This window comes from Saimiri boliviensis, chromosome 6 (genome assembly GCF_048565385.1).
Source record: "Saimiri boliviensis isolate mSaiBol1 chromosome 6, mSaiBol1.pri, whole genome shotgun sequence".
In the NCBI taxonomy this organism is placed as follows: domain Eukaryota; kingdom Metazoa; phylum Chordata; class Mammalia; order Primates; family Cebidae; genus Saimiri; species Saimiri boliviensis.
In genome coordinates this window covers 89,362,026-89,387,000 of record NC_133454.1, presented here as the reverse complement: position 1 = coordinate 89,387,000, position 24,975 = coordinate 89,362,026, and the positions used below count along the sequence as shown (strand labels likewise).

The following is a 24,975-nucleotide window of genomic DNA, read 5'->3' as shown; positions in this document are numbered from 1 at the left end:
AGCCTGCTTAGCGATAACAGCTAGTGCTAATCATAGATCATGAATTGTGCTGGGTAATTTAAATATATTGTTATAGATTTCTCCAGTCTTCATAACATACCTCTAAGCAGGTATCATCCTGCCCGTTTTACAAATGAAGAAACAGAGACTGAAATAATAAGTACACTGACCAATGTCATTCAATGTTGGAACTGGGTTTGAAAAGCAAAATGTCAAATTGCAGAATATGTGCTCCTTCTAGTCTGTGTCATGCTTCCTTGTGTAGTAACAAAGGCTGTTCACTGGGCTTGTTCCATGTGCCAAACTATTCAACATTTACACACACTCTTATAGTCACTCTTAGGGATGTTTCACAATGAAGGAACCGAGGCCGTGAGGACTGACGGGCAATGCTACAGCAATGTCAGGCTCATTCAGTGGGCCACGTCCCCTCCAACTCCAGAGACATGGTCCGTGCTCCTTGGATACCTCCTGATTGAACTCAACATGCAGAGGCGAGACAGAGCAAGTTTCTGGTGCCAACTTGCCACCAGCAGTGGATTCTAAGCCCAGCTCCCTGCCCACTTGATTCTTTGCAGGGTCACAGCTTCTGTGCCTGTTTCTCTGAGGCTGGTAACCACAGGAAGATCTGACGGGAAAGCATGGGGTCACAGACGGAAAAGGACTCAAATTTGTTCTAGTGATTAAAAGAAATCCCCTGGGTCTTTTCCTGCATTTGTTCTTTGGGGTTAGGAATTTAACGTATCTAAAATGTCTCATAATTTGATGAAGGAGAAAGGGGAATGGCGGGAGAGGACTGTGGCTGGCGGGGAGGAAGGACAGCAGTTGTGACATGATCGTGAATCCAAGTCCCAGATTTTGTGCTTTGAAATTGTAACCGTTCCTCCTCTGTGGCCTTTCAACACCAAGATAATATTCCAGAGGGGCATGTGGCCTTCGATACACAGGATTCTTCCCACATCAGTGCCTGGAGCACTGGGGGCTTACCCTGAGTTCACAGGAAGCCCTTGTAACTGAGCCACCCAGAAGAGGGGAAGCCAGGGATCTAATCCATGGGAGGACACTTATGACGAGGATGAAGGGCAGCGACACAAGGGAAAGCCACAATGAGCAAAAGCAGCCTTGATGTTCCCCAGAACTGTCTGGGGCCAGAAACCAAAGCTGCCCCTGCATTTGGAAAACCGGCCATGTCTCCTTTGCTTCTGGATCTCTGGGATACTGGCAAGTTCATCCTGACATAAAGTCACTTAGTTCTAACTTGCCCTTTTCCCATTTCATGGTGCAAATGATCATGAGCCACCAAGATTAGGTCAGTGAGTTTGCAGATGTATTCTGAGGAAAACCAGTTCCACCAGATACTCTGTGATAAGAATGTTGCCCTAAGAAGGGAATGTGGGATCTGCTGCCTTCTAGGAGATTGACATCAACATTTTATCAGCTGTGAAGTCCAGTAAAGATCACTGTAACTTTGCCTAAAGGAGCATTCCCCAAACCTAGGTGACTACACAGGAAATAATGAGAAGAATGAAGGAAAGCACACACAAAAAAATGAAAAATGAAGAAAAATGCAATAGAGCCTAGAGCTGCCAGTGGCTACTTGATTCTCACTTGCCTGAGATGGAAGCTAGCACAGAGTGAAGCAAAGCCGAGAGCGATGGAAGTGTGCCTTTGACATCACTTGAGCGCCCATATCCAGCCAAATGGAAAACCAGAAGCACCCCTGGGAGATCCAGCCACGAGAAATAGTAAATTCCTTTCTTTTGCATTTTGTCACTTGGCATATTCATGCTAACGAATGGGGAAGCACAATTTACTTGTAAAGTAACTCCGGATGTGTGGCTGAGAGTCAGACAGGAAAAATGTCGAAAGCATGCAGAATTCACTCAGGCAGTAAGGACACTGGTTAAATCTAATCAAGTGGCAAAGGAAATTAGGTACGACCTGGGATGAGGTACAAAAGTCCACTGACCCAAATCGGGCAATAAATGTTGAAAGTAGTTACAAAAACTGATTAAGATTGCAACTTGAAAGGAACCTAGAAAATTTGTGTTTACTATGTGGTGAAATGAAATTCCAGAGAAGAGGCTTGGGGACCTCAATAACACAGCAGAAAGAACTACAGTGTACTCAGCTATGACGCTGGAACCATGCGTGATTCCTAGAGGAGGATTTGACCATTCCTGTGTCCTCGTCCTGAAGCTGACTGAGAAAAACCATATGATGGTCCTGAGCCCACATGAGATGATAAACTGACTACTCTCATTTGGGAGTGTATGAATTTTAAGTCTGGGAAAGGTTTAATGAGATGAAAAAGAATGATGAAATAAATCATAACATTAAGATTAAAGCTTTGTGATCATTGGGTTATGTATTTATAACATTTAAAAGAATACACAGCCTATAACAGGATCTGACAAAACAGTCTTGTGATTTCAATTTTAAAAGACTATTGACTTTTTACTTGAGACTTTTAAGCTGAAATGTTAAGAATTAGATTACAGTTGTAAAACGAACTGAAATGTTTATGATAATAATTTATGACATTTGTAACTTTAATTTATTTGATTTGCAAGTGTCGTTTATGTGCTTAGATTTTGTTTGTTTGGCTGATAAGTCTACCCTGTCAGACATCTGAAGAGTCTAAGGAAACCAGGTATGTTAAATTTACAAATGGAGTCTAAAAATTTAAGAAAATTTAATTATCCAAGCTTGCAAACAGCACTAATTTTGTAGGTAAGCAAAATCAGTTGTCTGAATTAATAAAGTGCTAATTGATAATAAATGAAAATGATCTTAATTTATGAAGAAAAACCTGATTTATAGATGAGATTTGTAAGAAAACCTAGATTAAAAACCTAAAACTTCAATTAAATATTAAATCCTAGTTAACTCTAGGAAGTTATTTTTGGACACAAAAGCACTCTTAAAAATAAGGTACTTTAAAAAGTATTAAAATGGAGGTGGATCCAAGATGGCTGAATAGGAATAGCCCTGGAGTATAGTTACCAGCGAGAACAACACAGAGGGTGAATGATCACCGCGTTTCCAGTCGAGTTTTTGCTGCTCACAGACCAGGAGATTCCGAGGCAAAAAAGCGCCACAAGTTTCCAGCACGGCTGTTTCAGCCGGCGCAGTGGGTCTCTTCATAAAAACTCACACAAATCTGGGCAGCTGTTTCAATTGGTGCCTGGAACGCCTGGGAGACAGAGCTGCCCATTCAACTGGAAAAAAAAAAATGGGAGCTGAAACAGGGAGCCAGGGGATCTGGCGTGGCAGGCCCCACCCCGACAAAGACCAGCAATCTGAAACGCTCTGGATTGAGAGTTTCACAGCAAGTGCAGCTAGACCCAGGATGGTCCAGCTCTGTGGGGGGAAGGGTGTCTGCGACTACCAAGGCAGTCCACCATTACCAAGGCGGTTCTAACTATACCTCTATAAACAAAACCATAAGGAAGTTCACACAGCAGCTGGGCAGAGCACACGGCAGCTCAGCACTGCCTCTGCTGGCAGACTGTGATTGGGCTACCTCCTAGCTGGGCAGGGCATCTCTGAAAAAAGGCAGCAGCATGTCAGGAACCCATAAATAAAGGCCCACCTTCCCAGGACAGAGCACCTGGGAAAAAAAGGCAGTTATGAGTTCTGCTGCAGCAGACTTAACTGTACCTGCCCAGCAGCTCTGAACAGAACAACAGAGCTCACAAGCTCAGAACTTGAGCTCCTATAAGGGTCAGACTGTCGCCTCAAGCAGCTCCCCAACCCCTGTATATCCAAAGAGACACCTCAAAAAGGACAGCTCAGGCTGACATATGGCGGGTATCATTCTGGACGAAGATAACAGAAGAAGAAACTGGTAGCAACCCTTACTATTCTGCAGCCACTGCAGGTGATCCCCAGGCAAGCAGGGTCTGTGGTGGATCTCCAGCAGTGCTACAGCAGAGGAGCCTGACTTTTAGAAGGAAACCTAAAAACAACAGAAAGAAATGACTTCATCATCAACAAAAAAGACATCCACTCAGAGACCCCATCCAAAAGTCACCAACTACAAGGACCAGAGGTAGATAAATCCACAAAGATGGAAATAAACCAGTGTAAAAAGGATGAAAACACCCAAAACCAGAATGACTCTCCTCTTCCAAGACATCACAACTCCTCACCAGCAAGGGAACAAAGCTGGATGGAGAATGAGTCTGATGAATTGACAGAAACAGGCTTCAGAAGGTGGGTAATAAAACTTCTCTGAGCTAAAAGAACACATTTTAACCCAATGCAAAGAAACTAAGAACCTTGAAAAAAAGTTTGACGAAATGCTAACGAAAATAAACAGCTTAGAGAAGTATATAAATGACCTGATGGAGCTGAAAAACACAACACGAGAATGTTGCGAAGCATACAGAAGTTTCAATAGCCAAATCAACCAAGCAGAAGAAAGAATGTCAGAGATTGAAGATCAACTCAATGAAATAAAATGAGAAGGCAAGATTAGAGAAAAAAGAGTAAAAAGAAACAAACAAAGCCTCCAAGAAATATGGCATTATGTGAAAAGACCTAATCTACATTTGATGGGTGTACCTGAATGTGACAGAGAGAATGAATCCAAGCTGGAAAACACTCTTCAGGATATTATCCAGGAGAACTTCCCCAACCTAGCAAGGCAGGCCAATATTCAAGTTCAAGAAATGCAGAGAACACCGCAAAGATATTCCTCAAGAAGAACAACCAAAAGGCACATAATCGTCAGGTTCACCAGAGTTGAAATGAAGAAAAAAATGCCAAGGGCAGCCAGAGAGAAAGGTCGGATTACCCACAAAGGGAAGCCCATTAGACTCACAGCAGATCTCTTGGCAGAAACCCTACAAACCAGAAGAGAGTGGGTGCCAGCATTTAATATCCTTAAAGGAAGGAACTCTCAACCTAGAATTTCATATCCAGCCAAACTAAGCTTCATAACTGAAGGAAAAATAAAATCCTTTATGAACAAGCAATTGCTCAGAGATTTCATCACCACCAGGATGCCTTACAAGAGCTCCTGAAAGAAGCACTAAACATAGAAAGGAACAACCAGTACCAGCCCCTCCAAAAACATGCCAAATGGTAAAAAGCATCAACACAATGAAGAAGCTGCGTCAACTAACAGACAAAACAACCAGCTAGCATCAAAATGGCAGGATCAAATTCACACATAACAATATTAACCCTAAATGTAAACGGGTTAAATGCCCCAATCAAACGACACAGACTGGCAAATTGGATAAAAAGTCAAAACCCATCAGTGTGCTGTATATAGGAAACCCATCTCATGTGCAGGGACACACATAGGCTCAAAATAAAGGGATGGAGGAAAATTTACCAAGCAAATGGAGAGCAAAAAAAAGGAAGAGTCGCAATTCTAGTCGCTGATAAAACAGACTTTAAACCAACAAAGATCAAGAGAGACAAAGAAGGGCCTCACATAGTGGTAAAAGAACCAATGCAACAAGAAGAACTAACAATCCTAAGTATATACGCACCCAATACAGGAGCACCCAGATACATAAAGCAAGTTCTTAATGACCGACAAAGAGACTCAGACTCCCACACAGTAATAGTGGGAGACTTTAACACTCCACTGTCAATATTAGACAGATCAATGAGACAGAAAATTAACAAGGATACCCAGGACTTGAACTCAGATCTGGACCAAGCAAACATAATCGACATCAACAGAACTCTCCAAATCCATAGAATATACATTCTTCTCAGCACCACATCACACCTATTCTAAAATTGACCACATAATTGGAAGTAACTCACTCCTCAGCAAATACAAAATAACAGAAATCATAACAAACAGTCTCTCAGACCATAGTGCAATCAAATTAAAACTCAGGATTAAGAAACTAACTCAGAACCACACAACTTCATGGAAACTGAACAACTGGCTCTTGAATGCTGACAGGATAAACAATGAAATGAAGACAGAAATAAAGATGTTCTTCAAAACCAATGAGAATGAAGACACAATGTACCAGAATCTCTGAGACACATTTAAAGCAGTGTCTAGAGGGAAATTTATAGCAATAAATGCCCACATAAAAAGCAAAGAAAGATCTAAAATCAACACCCTATCTATCATCAAAATCGAAAGAGCTAGAGGAGCAAGATCAAAAAAACTCAAAAGCTAGCAGAAGACAAGAAAAAACTAAGATCAGAGTAGAACCGAAGAAAATAGAGACACAAACCCTTCAAAAATCACTAAATCCAGGAGCAGGTTTTTTGAAAAGATCAACAAAATAGACCACTGGCCAGATTAATAAAAAAGAGAGAAGAATCGCCGGGCGCGGTGGCTCAAGCCTGTAATCCCAGCACTTTGGGAGGCTGAGGCGGGTGGATCACGAGGTCAAGAGATCGAGACCATCCTGGCCAACACGGTGAAACCCCGTCTCTACTAAAAATACAAAAAATTAGCTGGGCATGGTGGTGCGTGCCTATAATCCCAGCTACTCAGGAGGCTGAGGCAGGAGAAATGCCTGAACCCAGGAGGCAGAGGTTGCGGTGAGCCGAGACCGCGCCATTGCACTCCAGCCTGGGTAACAAGAGCGAAACTCCGTCTCAAAAAAAAAAAAAAAAAAAGAGAGAAGAATCAAATAGATGCAATGAAAAACGATAAAGGGGATATCATCATCAATTCTACAGAAATACAAATTACCATCAGAGATTACTACAAACAACTCTATGCGCATAAACCAGTAAACCTGGAAGAAATGGATAAATTCCTGGACACTTGCACCCTCCCAAGCCTAAACCAGGAAGAAGTTGAAACCCTGAATAGACCAATAACAAGGGCTGAAGTTGAGGCAGCAATTAATAGCCTGCCAACCGAAAAAAGCCTAGGTCCAGATGGATTCACAGCCAAATTCTACCAGACATACAAAGATGAGCTGGTACCACTCCTTCTGAAACTATTCCAAACAATCCAAAAAGAGGGAATCCTTCCCAAATCATTTTATGAGACCAACATCATCCTGATACCAAAACCCAGCAGAGACTCACTAGAAAAAGAAAACCTCAGGCCAATATCCATGATGAACATAGATGCAAAAATCTTCAATAAAATACTGGTAAACTGATTGCAACAGCACATCAAAAAGCTTGTCCACCATGATCAAGTAGGCTTCATCCCAGGGATGCAAGGCTGGTTCAACATATGAAAGTCTATAAACGTAATTCACCACAGAAACAGAACCAAAGAAAAAAACCACATGATTATGTCAATAGATAACAGAGAAGGCCTTTGACAACATTCAACAGCCCTTTATGCTAAAAACTCTCAATAAACTAGGTATCGACAGAACGTATTTCAAAATAATAAAAGCTATTTATGACAACCCCACAGCCAATATCATACTGAATGGGCAAACACTGGAAGCATTCTCTTTGAAATCTGGCACTAGACAAGGATGTCCTCTCTCACCATTCCTATTCAATATAGTATTGGAAGTTCTAGCCAGAGCAATCAGGCAAGAAAAAAATAAAGGGTATTCAATTAGGAAAGGAGGAAGTCAAATTGTCTCTATTTGCAGACAACATGATTGTATATTTAGAAGTCCCCATTGTCTCAGCCCAAAAACTCCTTAAACTGATAAGGAACTTCAGCAAAGTCTTAGGATACAAAATCAATGTGCAGAAATCATAAGCGTTCTATAAACCAATAACAGAGTTACAGAGAGCCAAATCAAGAAGGAATTGCCATTCACAATCGCTACAAAGAGAATACAATACCTAGGAATACAACTAGCAAAGGATGTAAAGGAACTCTTCAAGAACTATAAACCACTGCTCAAGGAAATAAGAGAGGACCCAAACAGATGGAAAAACATTCCATGCTCATGGTTAGGAAGAATCAATATTGAGAAAATGGCCATATTGCCCAAAGTAATTTATAGATTCACCGCTATCCCCATTAAGCTACCTACAACCCTCTTCATAGAACTGGAAAAAACCACCTTAAACTTCATATGGAACCAAAAGAGAGCCTGCATAGCCAAGACAATCCTAAGCAAAAAGTACAAAGCTGGAGGCATCACGCTGCCTGACTTCAAACTATACTACAAGGCTACAGTAATCAAAACAGCATGGTACTGGTACCAAAACAGAGGTATAGACCAATGGAACAGAACAGAGGCCTCAGAGCAATGTCACACATCTACAATCATCTGATCTTTGACAAACCTCACAAAAACAAGCAATGGGGAAAGGATTCCCTGTTTAATAAACGGTGTTGGGAGAACTGGCTAGCCATGTGCAGAAAGCAGAAACTGGACCTTTTCCTGACACCTTACACTAAAATTAACTCCAGATGGATTAAAGACTTAAACATAAGACCTAATACCATAAAAACCCTAGAAGAAAACCTAGGCAAAACCATTCAGGACATAGGCATAGTCAAGGACTTCATGACTAAAACACCAAAAGCATTGGCAACAAAAGACAAAATAGACAAATGGGATCTAATTAAACTCCAGAGCTTCTGTACAACAAAAGAAACAATCATTAGAGTGAACTGGAAACCAACAGAATGGGAAAAAATTTTTGCAATCTACCCATCTGACAAAGGGCTAATATCCAAAATCTACAAAGAACTAAAACAGATTCGCAAGAAAAAACAAAAACAAAAACAAAAACAAACAAATGCATTCAAAAGTGGGCAAAGGATGTGAACAGACACTTTTCAAAAGAAGACATTTATGAGGCCAACAAACATATGAAAAAATTCTCCTCATCACTGGTCATTAGAGAAATGCAAATCAAAATCACATTGAGATACCATCTCATGCCAGTTAGAATGGCAATCATTAAAAAATCTGGAGACAACAGATGCTGGAGAGGATGTGGAGAAACAGGAACACTTTTACACTGTTGGTGGGAGTGTAAATTAGTTCAACCATTGTGGAAGACAGTGTGGCAATTCCTCAAGGACCTAGAAATAGAAATTCCATTTGACCCAGCAATCCCATTACTGGGTATATATCTAAAGGATTATAAATTGTTCTATTATCAAGACACATGCACACGTATGTTCACTGCGGCACTGTTTACAATAGCAAAGACCTAGAACCAACCCAAATGCCCATCAATGATAGACTGGACAAGGAAAATGTGGCAACTATACACCAAGGAATACTATGCAGCCATAAAAATCGATGAGTTCGTGTCCTTTGTAGGGACATGGATGAATCTGGAAATCATCATTCTCAGCAAACTGACACAAGAACAGAAAATCAAACACCACATGTTCTCACTCACAGGTGTATGTTGAACAACAGAACATATGGATACAGGGAGGGGAGCATCAAATACTGGGGTTTGTTGCAGGGGACTAGGGAAGGGACAGCAGAGGATAGGGAGGTTGGGGAGGGATAACATGGGGAGAAATGAGAGATATAGGTGACGGGGGATGGAGGCAGCAAACCACATTGCCATGTGGGTACCTATGCAACAATCCTGCATGTTCTGCACATGTACCCCAGAACCTAAAGTTATATATATAAATTATATATATATATATATAATATATATATTATATGTATAAAATATATATAAATATATATATTATATTTTATATAATATATTATATATAAAATATATATATTATATATATAAAATATATATATTATATATAAAATATATATATTATATATATAAAATATATATATTATATATATGTAAATATATATATATATATGTAAATGATGTTTGGAACCAGTATTCTTTCCACTTGGTGCCCTTTGCTCATGTCCCTGTTGTATGTTTTCATTTGTGTCTAAGCTATGTTCTTGTCTGTTATGTCCACTGGATTTATGGTCAAGGCAGGGAAAAGTGAATTATCACTATCCCCACCGCTTTGCACAGTGCCTGGCACACAGGGGCAGTGGCTCAGTGTATGAGATTAACAAGTAAATTCAAAGCCCCTGGCTAAAGGTCCAAACACATTGAGTTTATGAAAAGAAAAATAGTAAATGTTTCATAAAATTCTTTCCACCTACACATTGGCTACAAATAGGGGAAGGTTATTTTAAAATCTGATCACTTATAACTCTAGTTACACTCTTATCTGACTTGACCAATGTAGGACATTTCATTAGTAGAGAAAAAGTTACATGGCTGTGATCTGGCCAGGAAATAATGCTTTTGTGTTGATTATTATGAGGCTATTACATAGGCTCCCATATCTCCTAAAGCCACCAGCTAAGTTGCAGCACAAGGAGCTCTTCTGGTAGCGTTCCAAAGCCCAAGCCCACCAACACTTTTAGCTATACAGCTTTCTTCAAGGCCGGGACACAGCAAAGGCCAGGAGCATGGAGAGCCAGGCCTTTACCCCAGGCTTCCACAGAACTACGGCCTGTGAGGATTGAGACAAGGCATGTCCTCTCCAGGCCCCAGTCTTCTCTTCTTTATAATGAAGTATCTGGACTAAGCCATCCCAAAGATTCCTTTCCAACTGACATCCTTTACATTTAAGCTCAGAGAAAAGCTGGTACAAAGGCAAGTGGGCACACTGGCGGTCCCAACGCTGAATGGTCTCCCCTCATTCAGGAAGAGCTGCCAACCAGGTAACTCCATTTTCTAGTGTCTGGGCTTCTTCATTGCTGATTTCACCTTTCAGATTACTGTTTTTAGCTAGCCTAGAGTAGTTAATGGCCCCTTTTTAACAAAGTATGCTCTCTCATTTGAGATAATCCCCATAGGAGCCTTTCAGTTGACATGTGCTACCTGCTTGGTCCTGCAATTTGACTTTGCAAACTCTGGTACAGAGGTGTTACAACCCAACTCACAATGGAGTGCCTGCATCAGACCATGCTATTTATCCAAAGAAAGAGCATGCAATCTTGCCTGCCACTGACCGTGTTACCAAATATGCTAGGCACTGTAGCTGGCACATTATATTATTCTACTCCCATTTTCCCTTGGATGGAAAGGAGGCTTAGGACCCAGAGCACATCAGAAGGATGAGATTCAAGGCAGGGTAGAATGACTGATGCAGCCTTCCAGCTCATCCCAAAGATGGCACAGATAGTGAGTGTCGTATAGACTGTAGCGCATAGCTACAGTACGTACGGATCAGCGTTGAAATCTGTTAACTAGCTTAATCAAAAAGAACCTCCATCTGCCAGCAGCTGCCAAATGTATCAAGAACAGACCCCATTTTGGCCAACATGTTGCATTTTAACCAGAACCAAGGCTCTCACAGCCTCAACTGTTTCTCTACTACCTCTTGGAGAAATACAGATGTGAAGGGAAAAGCCTCTACGAAAATGACCAGAAAATCCATTCAAAAATGGAAGGGCCCATTAAACCAGGAGATCCAGTTTCAGTCTTAGAAGGGATGCAGACATCACTACGTCAGGAATCCAAATGCCACTCACCAAGGGCTTAACGCACAATCTTAAAAACCCCAGTACAAGCGATTTGCCATGAAAAATGCAGGTGAAAGAAGCATAAACTGTTTCAGCTTCACACGCCTATTTTGCTCCACTGTTGTGAGGAGTGAGCATTCCACAGAACTGAGAAAGTAAACCAGACTTCACTAGGAACCCTGAGAAACTACATTTTATACAGACAAATTTTTAATATCGAGCTCTTCCAGGCAAGTATCTAAAAGGAGCAAAAATCTGTAACGGTTCTGAATTAATGTGATATTATTTTACAATTTCATCTCTCATGAAGCAGAAAAGCAAGATGGAATCCCAAGGTTCCAGGGATCATTAAACAGATTTTTCCACTAGGATATACACACCTTTGCTTTCAGCAAAAGACTCCGAGAGGAGTTATTGAAGGATCTGGAGGGAGGAGCATTACACCTCTCAAATGAACTCCCTGTGAGATAATATTGTTTATTCAAGGGAAGGACATGCTAAATGATGTTGTAAAAAAAAATCAGATTGCAGATATATATTAGTTCCTCTCTGCTCACTAATAAAACCACAGCAGGTTAGCAGAGATGACGTTCTCTAAGTATGGTTCTGAAAAGCAGTCTTTACAAAGCAAGGATCCTAATCTTCCCCAAACTCCAAAGTCTGGGTCTGCTTCCAGGAGGCCCTTACTGTCCTTGGAAACAATCTGGGCCAGACCCCGCCCCTCTGTCTGCCTCTTTCCAGGTGACTAAGCTCACACCACAGAGCTGCAACCAGCTGCACCCAGGCCTTACCTGCTCAATTTTCCAGTTCTGCTCCAGAATCAAGGCAAGAGCCCATTTACAGGGCTGGCTCTTGCCTCTTGCCAGACAGCTGCATTCAGTTGCAAAAAAGTTCAGACTGGTGGAACTTGTTTCCTGGCTATTGTTCAAGGCAATTGTTCCTGTGAAACCCCAGGGCCCTAGCGGAATGAGATCCTTTGGTGTGGATGAGTGAGCAAACCCAACTGTAGGCTTAGAAGTAACCCCTGGGGAAAGAGAAAGGGTTTGGCTACCTACATTTCCCACCAAACAGGTATGTTAACTATTTCCTCCCCAGGGGATTTTCTCGGGAGCACCATCTCCTCCAACTACTGCTGGGACCTATTAAGAAAATCCACCTTCAAAGGATGAAGCAGGGCTGCTGCAGAGTCTTACCTTTTGTAGTCTATGTGGGAATAATAACAGCCAAGATTAATTGACATTTAAAGTTGTCAGCCCCGGTGCTAACTGCACTACACGCATTATTTTAGTTAATCCTCAAAACTCTGATAAAAATAATCACCAACACTTACTAACGGCTTGCTATGGGTCAGCCTCTGTTGTTATTTAACATATTTTCTCCCAGGTACCATTAGATAAATATTAACACTATACCCATTTTTCAGATGAAGCAATTGAGGATTGGAGAAAATAGCCCCAAGGGTCATATATCTAGGAAATGTTGAAGCTGGGATTTAAACACAGATCCAGACGTGTTCAACCACCCCATTCATTTATTCATTTTGCACATTTTAAGGAACACTACTCATATGTTAATGAGACTTTGAAGGACTTCAAGGTTTCCCACACTAAGGAAGATACAGTTACTTGAATTAAAACTATAAGCAAGCCACATCTCTCTGGATTCTACCTCTGGGACCAGCCTAAATAGTTTACAGTTCTGGTGTAAAATGATCCAGAGCCTAAGCTTGAATTAATGCAAGGACCAAAAGGTAGTCACTAACCCCAGCAAATTTAGTCTCATCTAGTACCACTAATCCCAGGAAGCTCCAAACAGAGGGAGCCACAGCTCTGCAGAAAAAAACTAAAATAGGTCCGTGTTTGAATTCTGGCTCTGCTATCTCCTTAACAGAGCACCTTTATCTCCTGGGTGGCAGAGTGCTCATAACACCCAGTTATCATAATCCTTTCGCTGGGACCAAATCAGGTAACTTGTGTACAGCTCTCCAGGTATATGGGAAGCAATCCATGCATATCGTTGCAGTACAAGATCCAGGGAAGCTGCAAGGACTGCAGGAAGGAGATGCGACATACATTCTGAAATGGATGATAAAGTTCTAGTGTAAGAACTTGCTTCTTACTGCCATAAATGGACAGTGTCCCAGGAGAGAAGCAGCTTCTACAGACGGTGCCAGGTGCAAGACCAGTAATCTGAGGTAGAGAGAGGAAAATACAAGCCCCATAAAAAGGGCTCCAAGGGGATTTAGCAGCCATCAGGCTTGAGTTTCACCCCACAGCACCTTTGTCCCATTTTGGTAACTCATGCCTTGACAAGTAGGTGGTCCCCTGAGTAAGCGTGAAATTTTTCCCTCTGGCTTCAGGGGCTTGGTCTCATTGGAAAGCCCGGAGCTTTGGTCTAGTTGCCTTAGACCCTCATTGTTACACTAGGCACCGGCATGTCTGCTGACCTCAGCTATACAAAGCCCTCTCTCCTTCAAGGCTCCTCGGGAGAGGGCTGCTTACCCTTGGGCCACTGCAGGCTGGCTTTTGCCAAGGATATCAACAAACTCATCCTAGTTTTCTGTTTACCAGAAGATGTATTTCCTCTAAACATAACAGAATTCAGCATATTATAGCAAATGAAAATAACAGTAAACTCTGAGGCAAGGTTAAAAGTTTTAACAGTAGTTTACAGTCACCATGCTAAGCATCATCCCACAAACACCTCCCCACTTCCTTATCAGGCACAAACTATTAATGCCTCCTTTTCATGGACATGGAAACTGAAGCATAGAGAGGTCATGTGACCTGCCCAAGGTGCCAGGGCTAACAAATAGAGCTGGATTTGAACCCAGATCTGCCTGATTCTGAAACTCAAGCTTTTCAAAATCAGTGTTAAGAACATGCTTTTAAATAAATCATGGTCATATAAGAACTCAGAACTTCCAACTACTATTCAAAATACCCAGGACACTTTAAATGCAATCAAGTTTCTTTTAAAACATCTCGAAGAAATTAAAGAAAAGGGGATGGGAGACAAATCCTAGACAGGGCATTGGCCAGCTGTCTGAAAACCCGAGTAAACAGAATTGGACATGGAGTTCAATATCCCCATAGTCTCCCTCCCTCCAACCCTCTGCTAAGTTCCCAATATATCTTAGGGATGTGAGAACCTGAATGCACAAAACAACCACAGTTGTCCCAGGGCAGCCAAGAGAGGTGGCTATCTCCCAAAAACAGGCTGGCCTCATTTTGCAGTTTGTCAAGGGCTTGCCCTTAAGCTTCCTCTTTCTTGGGGCAAGAGGAAAGGGAAGGGACCTCAGGTTAAGACTTCTACAGCCCAAGAGAAGCTCAGCTTTAGCTAATTAGGCACCCTGCACACACGTGAAGAGCTAGTGCCAACAGTTTCGGTCAGCATTAATATGCTAGGTGTAGCCTCCAAGACTCCATAAATTCAGCGTCTTTTTTTTTTTTTTTTGAGACGGAGTTTCGCTCTTGTTACCCAGGCTGGAGTGCAATGGCGCGATCTCGGCTCACCACAACCTCCGTCTCCTGGGTTCAAGCAATTCTCCTGCCTCAGCCTCCTGAGTAGCTGGGACTACAGGCACGCGCCACCATGCCCAGCTAATTTTTTGTATTTTTAGTAGAGACGGAGTTTCACCATGTTGACCGGGATGGTCTCGATCTCTTGACCTTGTGATCCACCCGCCTCGGCCTCCCAAAGTGCTGGGATTACAGGCTTGAGCCACCGCACCCGGCCAAATTCAGTGTCTTAAGAAGTAGACCCTCTTTGGCTACAGTCACAGAGAGAGCACACTGGCCCTGCTAAACCACTGACATTAAAAAAAAAAAAAAAAAGCAAAGGAAAAAAGAAGTAGACCCAGAGTTGCAGGACACAGTCTCAGTAGCCCAAGGCCAGCTCCAAGGTCACTGGCCTTTCCCGATTTGACCTCCACTTGGGATCAACTCCTCCTGAACCAGGTACAAGCAAAGCTCCAGCCTGATCCATCCAGCAGTTCAGGATCACAGAACTCAAGATCACAGAACTCCCCAGCTAGGTCCTACTGCCAAAGCAGAGCTGCTTCTTAATATAGAGCCCTCTTCTTTCCAGCAACAAGCTGAATCTGAGAAGCCCAGGCAGGCTGTGCTGCTAGCATCCTGCGTACTTCGGTGAGTCCTCCACAACAAAGTACGCCCTTCATCCAGCTAAAGTCACATTTAAAATTACAGGTAAAACCATTCTGAGCTCATATGCCAAGCCCACCCAGGAAGGCGCGGTGGTAGAGTGAACCTGGGTTCCAATCCCAGCTTTGCTTCTTACGAGCTATGTGACACTGATGAAGTTACTTAACCTCTCTTAGTTCCCACTGCTGATTTTCAAAATTGAATGGAATCTCCCAGGCTTTGCAACGAAGTTGAATGACAGAATCTCTGCTAGACCCTTGGCATGTAGAAGGGGGTCATAACATTGTTTTATTCTCCTCTTGTCTGGCTTAAAAAGAGAAATGTGCTTCCCTGGGCAGCTCTATGGGTCATAAGAAAGCAAAAAAAATTTTTTAAAGTCCTTATGCTTAAACCTCCCATGCCATCTCTCCTGGAGCCTAGTTTTCACACACGCACACACACACACACACACACACACACACACACAACCCACCCAGTAATTTGCTGTATTAGTAAACACAACCACAAGTTCATCAGGCTCCTTAAATTCCAAACAAAACCTCTAACTGCAAGTCCTTTTAATCAGGGCCCTTGGAACCACAAGCAGTCCTTGCCTGGGGCCACACTGCCTTTCTCCAGCTCACCCCTTCATACTGCCCCCACCAGCTGAAAAGTCTGGAATAAGGATTTAAGACAGCTGGGTGATCAACACCTAGATTTTCAGGCTCAGTAGCCTAATTTGATAAGATGGTTTGGAAAATATTGACATTAACCAAATATCTAGGTGGACCGGAGACATTTGGGTAATGCTCCAATTTCCTCTGAAACCGTCAAGGTTAGAATGAATGTAGGCAGGAGGGGAGAGAAGGTGGTGAATTTCCTGGTCAGCAACCTTCCCCACCCCCGCCAACACCACAACATAGCCCATGGTGATTCAGGCAGCTGCACCACAGGCTGTTCCACCAGGCTTTTCTGTATCGGCCAAGGAAGACAAGGCAGTACACGCACCATACCCGCCCCTGGCCCCAGATATTTTAGAAAATCATCCTACCTTGTAAGGTTCCTGGGCCAGAGCATTTCACTACATTGTGGCCCTTGGAGAACGGTGGACAAAGAAGCTGAATGAATCTCACGGGATGGCAAGTCCTTTAGCCAGCTGAGCCAGCCCACACGGGGCCAGGGAATCCCAGGCACCCAGCAACTCTGTAACTTAAAGGACTAGCTAGCAGGGATCACCATTCCCCAGCCCAGGAAAGAAATCCGATCCCCCAACAAAATTAACCTCTGAAGTGCTGAAGGAGCGAGAGGTCAGGCCTGAGTGCTGGTATCAAGTCAGCTGTGAAAAGTTTCAGCAATGCAAAAGCTAACACCAAACTCTGAAACCATTACCGTAAAGCACTGAATGAAAGGGCCCTCCATATGGTCCCAGGGGAGTTTGCAACAGTGGGTCAAGTTGAAGAAAATCTAAGAGTGAAAAAATACTTTAAATCCTCACAGACTGCACAAAAATGTTACAGAAAGTCTTTCCAGCCCTAACTATGACTTTTAATGACACAAAAATCATTGAATATAACATTTCTTAGCTCATTCCATTGACATCTGAATGCAAAGCATTTGATTAAAATGATGAGCCTACAGAGAACTTCTGAACCTAAAAAGGAAATGATACGTGTTTGTACAATTAACGATGACACTCATACGTTATTTCCGTTGATGTCAATTTTGATGCAGTGCCAACAAAAATATGCATTAATTCCTCAGGCTACTTATTTCAAAAGAAAAAGAATCTCAGTCTAGGCATGGCTACATTAAACATTATGGTACAGAGGCTGGAAGGAGAGGTGGGTGGGAGAGAGTCCCAGCTCTGGGATGGAAAGGGGTTGCACCAACTAATCCCTATTAAAACCTGTAATCAAGGCACTCAGAACTATGTAAACAGATGCTATGAAAAATGAACAACGAACAACTGTATTACTACTGAGAACTCAAATGCAAACTTATGTTATAGCCACAAGCTTTTATTTCAAAACGAAGGATTAAGATGTTCTCCAAAACCCTGACTCCCTCCCCAAAAATCCTACCAGTTGGTTCCTGGCAGCTTTCAAAGACTTTCCCCGAGAAAGTCTCTCCCCCTGGGTGGGGGGGGGGGGAGGGGGAGTTGTGGCCCTGGGGGATGGTTAGGGAAGGAAGCAGTAACTGGCTCCAAGTGAGGTCTCCGTGTGGTCAGCATTTGCTCAGCAAACAGAAGCTTTCAAAGTGGAATGAAGAGCCATTCCTCCCCCACCGAAAAGGGAGGGAATAAAAGATCTGCTCAAAGAGGAGAGGAGGGTCTGGTAGTGCTTCCCAGGTGAATGAAACAGAGATTGTAATCTCGAAGGAGCCCCAACCAAAGTTAATCATTCACATCTCATCCCTCAGGGCCTTCCTCCACTTGCAATACTGCTGGGGCATCTGCCGTGGGGAGTGGGAGGCAGAGGCAGGGGTGGGCAGTGGGTGAGTTTGAGAGAAGGGATAGTATCCAGATTTATTAAGACAAAAAGGTTGGGATGGACCCAGGCTCTGGCTGACAAGGTGCTTCAAACCACCCCTTACCTTCTACGCTGTCCCTGGAACTGAATGTATCTTTACAACACTACCTCTTTGAGAATCTGGCCGGCATGGGGTTAACTTGGGAATGGGATGGTGACTGTGTGTATGGAGACATATAGGCACATGGGCTGGTGGGCGTGCACACACACACACACTCACTCATTCGCTCTCTCTCTCTCTCTCTCTCTCAAAAGTTTCTACTCTTTCCTATAGTTGTTCCTTGCTCTAAGCAAATATAATAGGTAAACATTCTGATTTGTCATCAAGATAAACTAGGAAATGTTGATTCATTCATTCAACTAACATATCTATAGAGCATCTGCAATGTGGCAAGTGCTGTTCTAGGTGCTGAGGATACAAACAGTCAACAAAATAGACCAAAAAAATCTCAATTCTAATGGAACTTAGCTTTCAGTGGTAGAACTATAAACTAAATGGGACAAAATGTAAATTTTACAGCACATTAGCAATAAACGCTGAGGAGAACAACATACTGTAAAGACGGAAGACATGCTTTGTGAAAGGGGCTGTTGGAAAATTTACATGGGCTACAACATGTCTGCTGAGGGAATGGTTTTTATCACAGATGTAAAAAAAGTGTGGGAGCTGGGTATCTGAACACCTGGGGATAAGAGACTTCCAACAGAGGAAATGGTCAGTGCAAAGGCCCTGAGGTAGTATATGACTTGCAATGCATTCCAATGAATGGCTGCAGCACAGTGAGTGGTGAACCAAAGTGGGGTTAGGAGCGGGTCAGGCCAGACAGTCCAAGGGTACAGGGAGAGAGAAGAGTGCCTAAGTGAGGGCCTGCAAGTCAGTGTAAGCAGCCTGTCTTTTACTCTGAGGGTGAGAGGCTACAGTGGAGAGTTAATAGATGGAGTTTCTCCTTTTTATAAAAGTTCATGTAAATGTACAACGCTAAACATATTATTTTGATTATACATGCTTTTTACAAGGGCGAGCATATTGTAGGAGACAAAGTGCTTTAAGGAGGTCTTAGTTTTCTTTCTATAGTTAAAAGCAGCACACCATTGATGTGAGGTTCTGAATTCTTTGCAGCTACAGGCTCTAAGTGAGTCAGGGCTTTCTTACGGTTTGAAAGATAATAATCAGCAGGGATAAGGGAGATCCAGGCAACAGGAGAGGAAAAGCGAAAGTAAACCAACTCCATGAGGGCAGATGCCCTTTGGCGCTTTTCAAAGAGCCAAGCTTGCCCTGTCATTTTTGACCCCTGCTTCTAAACAGGCCAAATTCCAAAGGCCAGAACTCATAACACATTTCTCCACAGAAACAATGTTATCAGTGATGTTAACGTTTCCAAGTCTCACAGAGTCATTTTTACAAACAAAATGTAGCTGATAAACTCTACCCAGGTATCAAAGAGAAGAAAACTTAATTCCTGGAACACAGTACATAATTAGACAAAACAGAAAACCACAAGGATGAACCGAAAAAGATGTTCACCTATTTCTAATGAGTATTTTATGAAAACAATACTACTGAAGACACTTTGCTCCTTTTCCTCCAACATACTCAATTTCCCCCTCTTTCCTGGCTTTTCCCTGCAGGCTGAGAAATATATTACTAATCTCATCAATAAAACAAAACCTTTTTTTTTTTTTTTTTTTTTGAGACAGAGTTTCGCTCTTGTTACCCAGGCTGGAGTGCAATGGCGCGATCTCGGCTCACCGCAACCTCCGCCTCCCGGGTTCAGGCAATTCTCCTGCCTCAGCCTCCTGAGTAGCTGGGATTACAGGCACGCGCCACCATGCCCAGCTAATTTTTTGTATTTTTAGTAGAGACGGGGTTTCACCATGTTGACCAGGATGGTCTCGATCTCTTGACCTCGTGATCCACCCGCCTCAGCTTCCCAAAGTGCTGGGATTACAGGCGTGAGCCACCGCGCCCGACCTAAAACAAATTTTTTTGACTCTATGCCCGTATTTTCCTCCACCATCATGCCAGCCTCTGCTCCTTATTACAGGAAAACATCTCAAAGGAGCTTTTTGTACTTCTCATGTCCCATAATCTCTTCAATCCACCAGGCAAGATTTTCGTTCCCACTACTCCACTGAGACCACTTTCCATTTTTTGTTTGTTTGTTTGGTTTTTGAGACAGAGTCTCTCTCTGTCAGCAGGCACCAGGCTGGAGCGCAGCAGTGCGATCTCAGGTCACTGCAACCTCCGCCTCCCGGGTCCAAGCAATTCTCCTGCCTCAGCCTCCTGAGTAGCTGGGACTGCAGTGCACGCCACCACGCCCAGCTAATTTTTGTATTTTACGGGAGATGGGGTTTCACCATGTTGGCCACGATGGTCTTGATCTCTTGACCTCATGATCTGCCCACCTCAGCCTCCCAACCAAAGTGCTGGGATTACAGGCTTGAGCCACTGCGCCCCGCCCACTTTCTGTTTTCCCTGAGAACATCAATGGCTTCTTCCTTGCCAAAGCCAATGGTCAACTCTCTGTCCTTACCCTAACTTGAGTTTTCAGCTGAGCAGGTAGCATCAAAAGATTCTCCCTTCTTGAGTGGGTCTCATCTCAGGTTTCCGGACTGTCCTCTGCACCTGGTTCCTACCTCCCTAACTGTCTGTGCTTCTCAGTCTCCTGGGCTCACCCTCCTCTTCACTTCTCCAGACCACCAGAGCCTCCATCTCTGGACTCCTCCTTTTCTCTAACTGCAACTTCTAACTAACTTTTAACTAAGTTTTAACTACCACTTCTAACTAACTTTTCCTGGGTGATTTTACCCATGGCTTCAAATACGATGTGCAGGCAGATAACTTGAAAGTCTGTAATCTCTAGCCTGGCCCCTTTGTGTACTCGACAATAAATCTGAAATCCAATTTACCTTACTCAAAACTATTTCTCCCAACTTCCAATGTGTCTGCATCCCCACTCCCAAAGTCTTCTGCATCTCAAAGTATGACTATCCATTAGCCATCCTAATTCTCTCTTTCCTTCTTACCTCTGATGTAATCCATTAAGAAGTCCTTTTGCCTACAGCCCCCAAATAAGCCTTGAACCCAATCACTACTGAACATCTGCAGTAAGATAACCTTGGACCAAGCTGCCATCAGCTCTTTCCCGCAACAGCCACTTCCCGCGTCGCTCAGCCTTCCCTCATGCCCTGCTAGGCTCCATCCTGCACACCCCAGCGACTGATCTTTCTCAAGTGTGCAGCAGAAGCTGTCATAGTCTTGCTGAAAGCCCACTGATGGCTTCCCAGGGAACTGAGAATAAAATTCAAATTTGTTCCCTTGGCCTGGAAGCCCTGAGGTGGTTGGGCTCCTCCTCTTCGAGACAGGACTCACAAATGCACAAAGCTTCTTCCCACTTCCTCAGCCCTTGCACTGTGCCTCCTTTCTGGAATGCTCCTCCCCACATCCCCCATGGCTGCCCACTTCTCATGGGTCAGATCTTGGTTGGAGTGGTACCTCCTCAGGGATTTCCTCTTAGACCCTGGCCCAATTATATTCCACCATCTGGTTTTCTTCATGGCATCGACAAGTCAACACATCGTCTTTCAACAGTCTGTCTTTCCCTCAACACAGTGAGGTCCTTGAGCACAGGTGTGCTGTTTGCTTTTGTTCTGAGCCATATCCTCCCAGTGCCTAGATCACTGCCGATGTGGTTTTGGATCCACCAAGCACAGGAGGACAAAATGGAACTGATTGCACTACACAGTCTCCTGGGGATGTTGTAGGGCTTTCAAGGACTTTAGTTCAATGGTTTTATTTGCTCCCAGACCCATTTGAGAACCTGACAGAAACTTAGGTCTGTGTGTCCACAAGAAAAAAGATATACAAACAATATTTTACACAAAATTTAAAGGGACTCACTGATCCCCTGAATCCAGCCATAAAGCTCAGGTTAAGGGAAGCTGCTTCTGAGTTTTATGGTACCACTTTAGTTTTACTTTTTTTTTTTTTTTTTTTTGAGGCTGAGTCTCGCTCTGTTGCCCGGGCTGGAGTGCAGTGGCACAAGCTTGGCTCATTGTACCCTCCACCTCCTGGGTTCAAGCGATTCTTGTGTCTCAGCTTCCCAAGCAATTGGGATTACAGGCATGTGCCACCATTCCTGGCTAATTTTTGTATTTTTAGTAGAGACTGGGTTTCACCGTGTTAGCTAGGTTTCACCATGTCTCAAACTCCTGACCTCAAGTGATCCTCCTGCCTTGGCCTCCCAAAGTGCTGGGATTACAGGTGTGAGTCATTTTGATACTGACTTTCTGTCTGCTTAATTTGGTAACCCGCATCATACTCAGTTTAGTTGCTTTCTTGTGGTTTGCCAGTAATAGAACAAAGAGAGAGGGAAGGGAGGGAGGAAGGCAGGAAAGCTCTCCTGGATGAATGAACAAAAATGAAAACATAAAGGTTTAAAAGAGGATCTGTGTGTATGGGACACATGAAAAGATGTGACACACATCGCATTGCCTGGTGCGGAATTTTACTGGGTGTGAGTCTTTAGCAAAGCTTTTGAAGTATAGCAGTTCATACCAGGGAGTTTATGATTTTCAACAAGAATTGTGAGAAACTAGGCAGCTTTGGGGTAGAAAATGAACAACATTAAACAAAAAGTCAATGCAAAACCTTTGCCAGATACCAGACTGGACACTGGGAATACAAGGGGGAGGAAAAGGAAACGCCCCAGTCCTGACAGAGCTCTTTACACGGAGGAGACAAACAGGCAACATCATTCTGGATGTTACGGGGAAAGTGATGACAGAAATAAACAGAGTGCTGTGAAAGAGAGTCACACAGGAAGCACTTACTTTAAATAGCATGGTCACGAAAGGCCATTCCCAGGAAGTGACATTTAAAGGAAGACATGAAAGATGAGAGGGCACCAACCAGCCATCAGAAGGAGAAAGCCAGGTGTTCCAGACGAAGGGGTGGGGGGAGGGGGGGAGACACATGGAGTGCAAAGACCAGAGGAAGAGGGAGGCTGGTTGTGCTGGAGGGGCTGAAAGGTGGCGATCATGTTTGAAGCCTGATAAGTGTATGTGGGGACATTAGTGGAAAAGCAGGTCTATCCTCTGGAGAACTCTCAAACCCATTAATAACAACTGATCCTAGGGAGGTGTCAGTATGTAGTTTGAGACGTAGTCAGTGTGCCTCTGCACCTCCCCTCTTCCTTTTCCATTTCTTCTATTCTTTTCTGGGAATTAGGACCTAAAAGCAAGAGGGCCTCCCTTCCTGTAAATGTTCTTTTTTCTTTTATTTTCTATTTTTATTTTTGGAGGCAGAGTCTTGCTCTGTTCGCCCAGGCTGGAGTGCAGTGGCACAATCTCAGCTCACTGCAACCTGCACTTCCCAGTTTCCAGCAATTCTCATGCCTCAGCCTCCTGGGTAGCTGGGACTACAGGTGTGTGCCAGTACACTCAGCTGATTTTTTGTTGTTGTTGTTGTATTTTAGTAGAGATGGGGTTTCGCCATGTGGGCCAGGCTGGTCTCAAACTCCTAAGGTCAGGCAATATGCCCGCCTCAGCCTCTCAAAAGTGCTGGGATTACAGGTGTGAGCTGCTGCATTCGGCCCTGTTCATATTCTTATGCAGAATCTCTGCTTCCACTGGGTCCTGGGAAGCAGTACCTCATTCTTTACATTTACCAAGATTGTGGATCACTCCCTCCCTACCTCCCTACTGTTTTCAGTGAAGTAGTGATGCTGTTTTCCAATTATATTACAAAAACAGAATGTGCTACCTTTCAGCTTCAAATATTTTATCTTATGGATAAAGTTGCAGTTTCTGTTACCTCTCGCTGGTTAATTGTTGAGATTGTCTGGAGTCCACATTTGTGAGTACTCACATGTAAAAGCACACATAATCCTTAATCTCTAAACAAAACGCTTCATTCAGCAGGAAGAGTATCCAATCTGTTATCCATGCTTATGCCCTTCCCATTCTAAATCTGAAACCAGTGGCTTGTTAACAAAACCTTACAGGTGGCTGAGGAACAGGACCACACAGGTCCCAGGATCTTCAGGATCTTCAGCCTCAACTCACAAATCCAGATTTCCCACCCTCAGTCCAACAACAGGGATGTCTTTTCTGGAAGGGGCCAATCGGCTGCATCAACTCCAAAATGGCAGCATTTCCAATAAAGGACATATGAGGTCAAAGTTAACTCTCAACGATAATGATAATTAGGCTTTATAAGCTTTCCTGCCTACACAGCTCATCTCATTTAATTCTAAGAACTGTTCTAACGTGTTATGAAAAAAAAATCGAGGTTCAGAGAATTTAATTTGCTCATAGTCATACAACTGCTAAGCGACAGACAGACTGGAGCCAAATCCTATTTGATTTCTGTGACACAGCATTGGGAGAATGAACACCTACAGGTCACTCTGCCATCACACGACACTAAGACACTTAGTGGGCGAGGGCCAGTCATAGTCTATCCCATAGTCCTTCCGTGGCTTCTTACACTTTTGGGTTTGGTCCAACTGAGATACACTCATTTACCAAATTCCACACTATAGTCGCTCCTCCTATATTTCCAGTGATTGTTCTCTTTAAAATATTGGCTGGATGTTGATGATGTTGACTTTTGTGTGCCAGGCATTGTGTGAGGGAAACAGTGGTATGTCAAAGAGAAGATGTCTCTCTCTACCCCCTCTTGGAGCTTATAGTTGGGTGTATGTGAGGGTGTCAAGCAGTCAAATAAAAAACAAATACTTTTAACTACAATCCATGATACGTGCCATGAAAGAAAGAAATAGTAAACTGTGAGAACATATTATAGGGGAGAAGAAAAGGAAATTATTGTCCACAAAGCCAGAAAAATTTGTACTCAGGCTGCCTCTGTAGGAATGCTGTGCAATGCTGAAATCTGACAGTTTTGGTGAA

The 24,975-nt window shown here is 43.2% G+C and overlaps 1 protein-coding gene across 11 annotated transcripts in view; it reads right to left on the bottom strand.

Moving 5' to 3' along the window:
* The window catches only part of NAV2 (neuron navigator 2), a 768,220-nt gene that overhangs the window by 85,066 nt on the left and 658,179 nt on the right, over window positions 1-24,975 (bottom strand). Inside the window, exon 1 of one of the 11 annotated variants that reach the window (XM_010351786.3) lies at window positions 16,587-19,913. The exons of the other annotated variants lie outside the window; for them this stretch is intronic. Coding sequence (XP_010350088.1) covers window positions 16,587-16,612 — 26 coding nt within the window. The 5' untranslated portion in view covers window positions 16,613-19,913. Of the gene's footprint in view, window positions 1-16,586; window positions 19,914-24,975 lie in introns of those variants that run through there. 11 annotated transcript variants of the gene reach the window in all.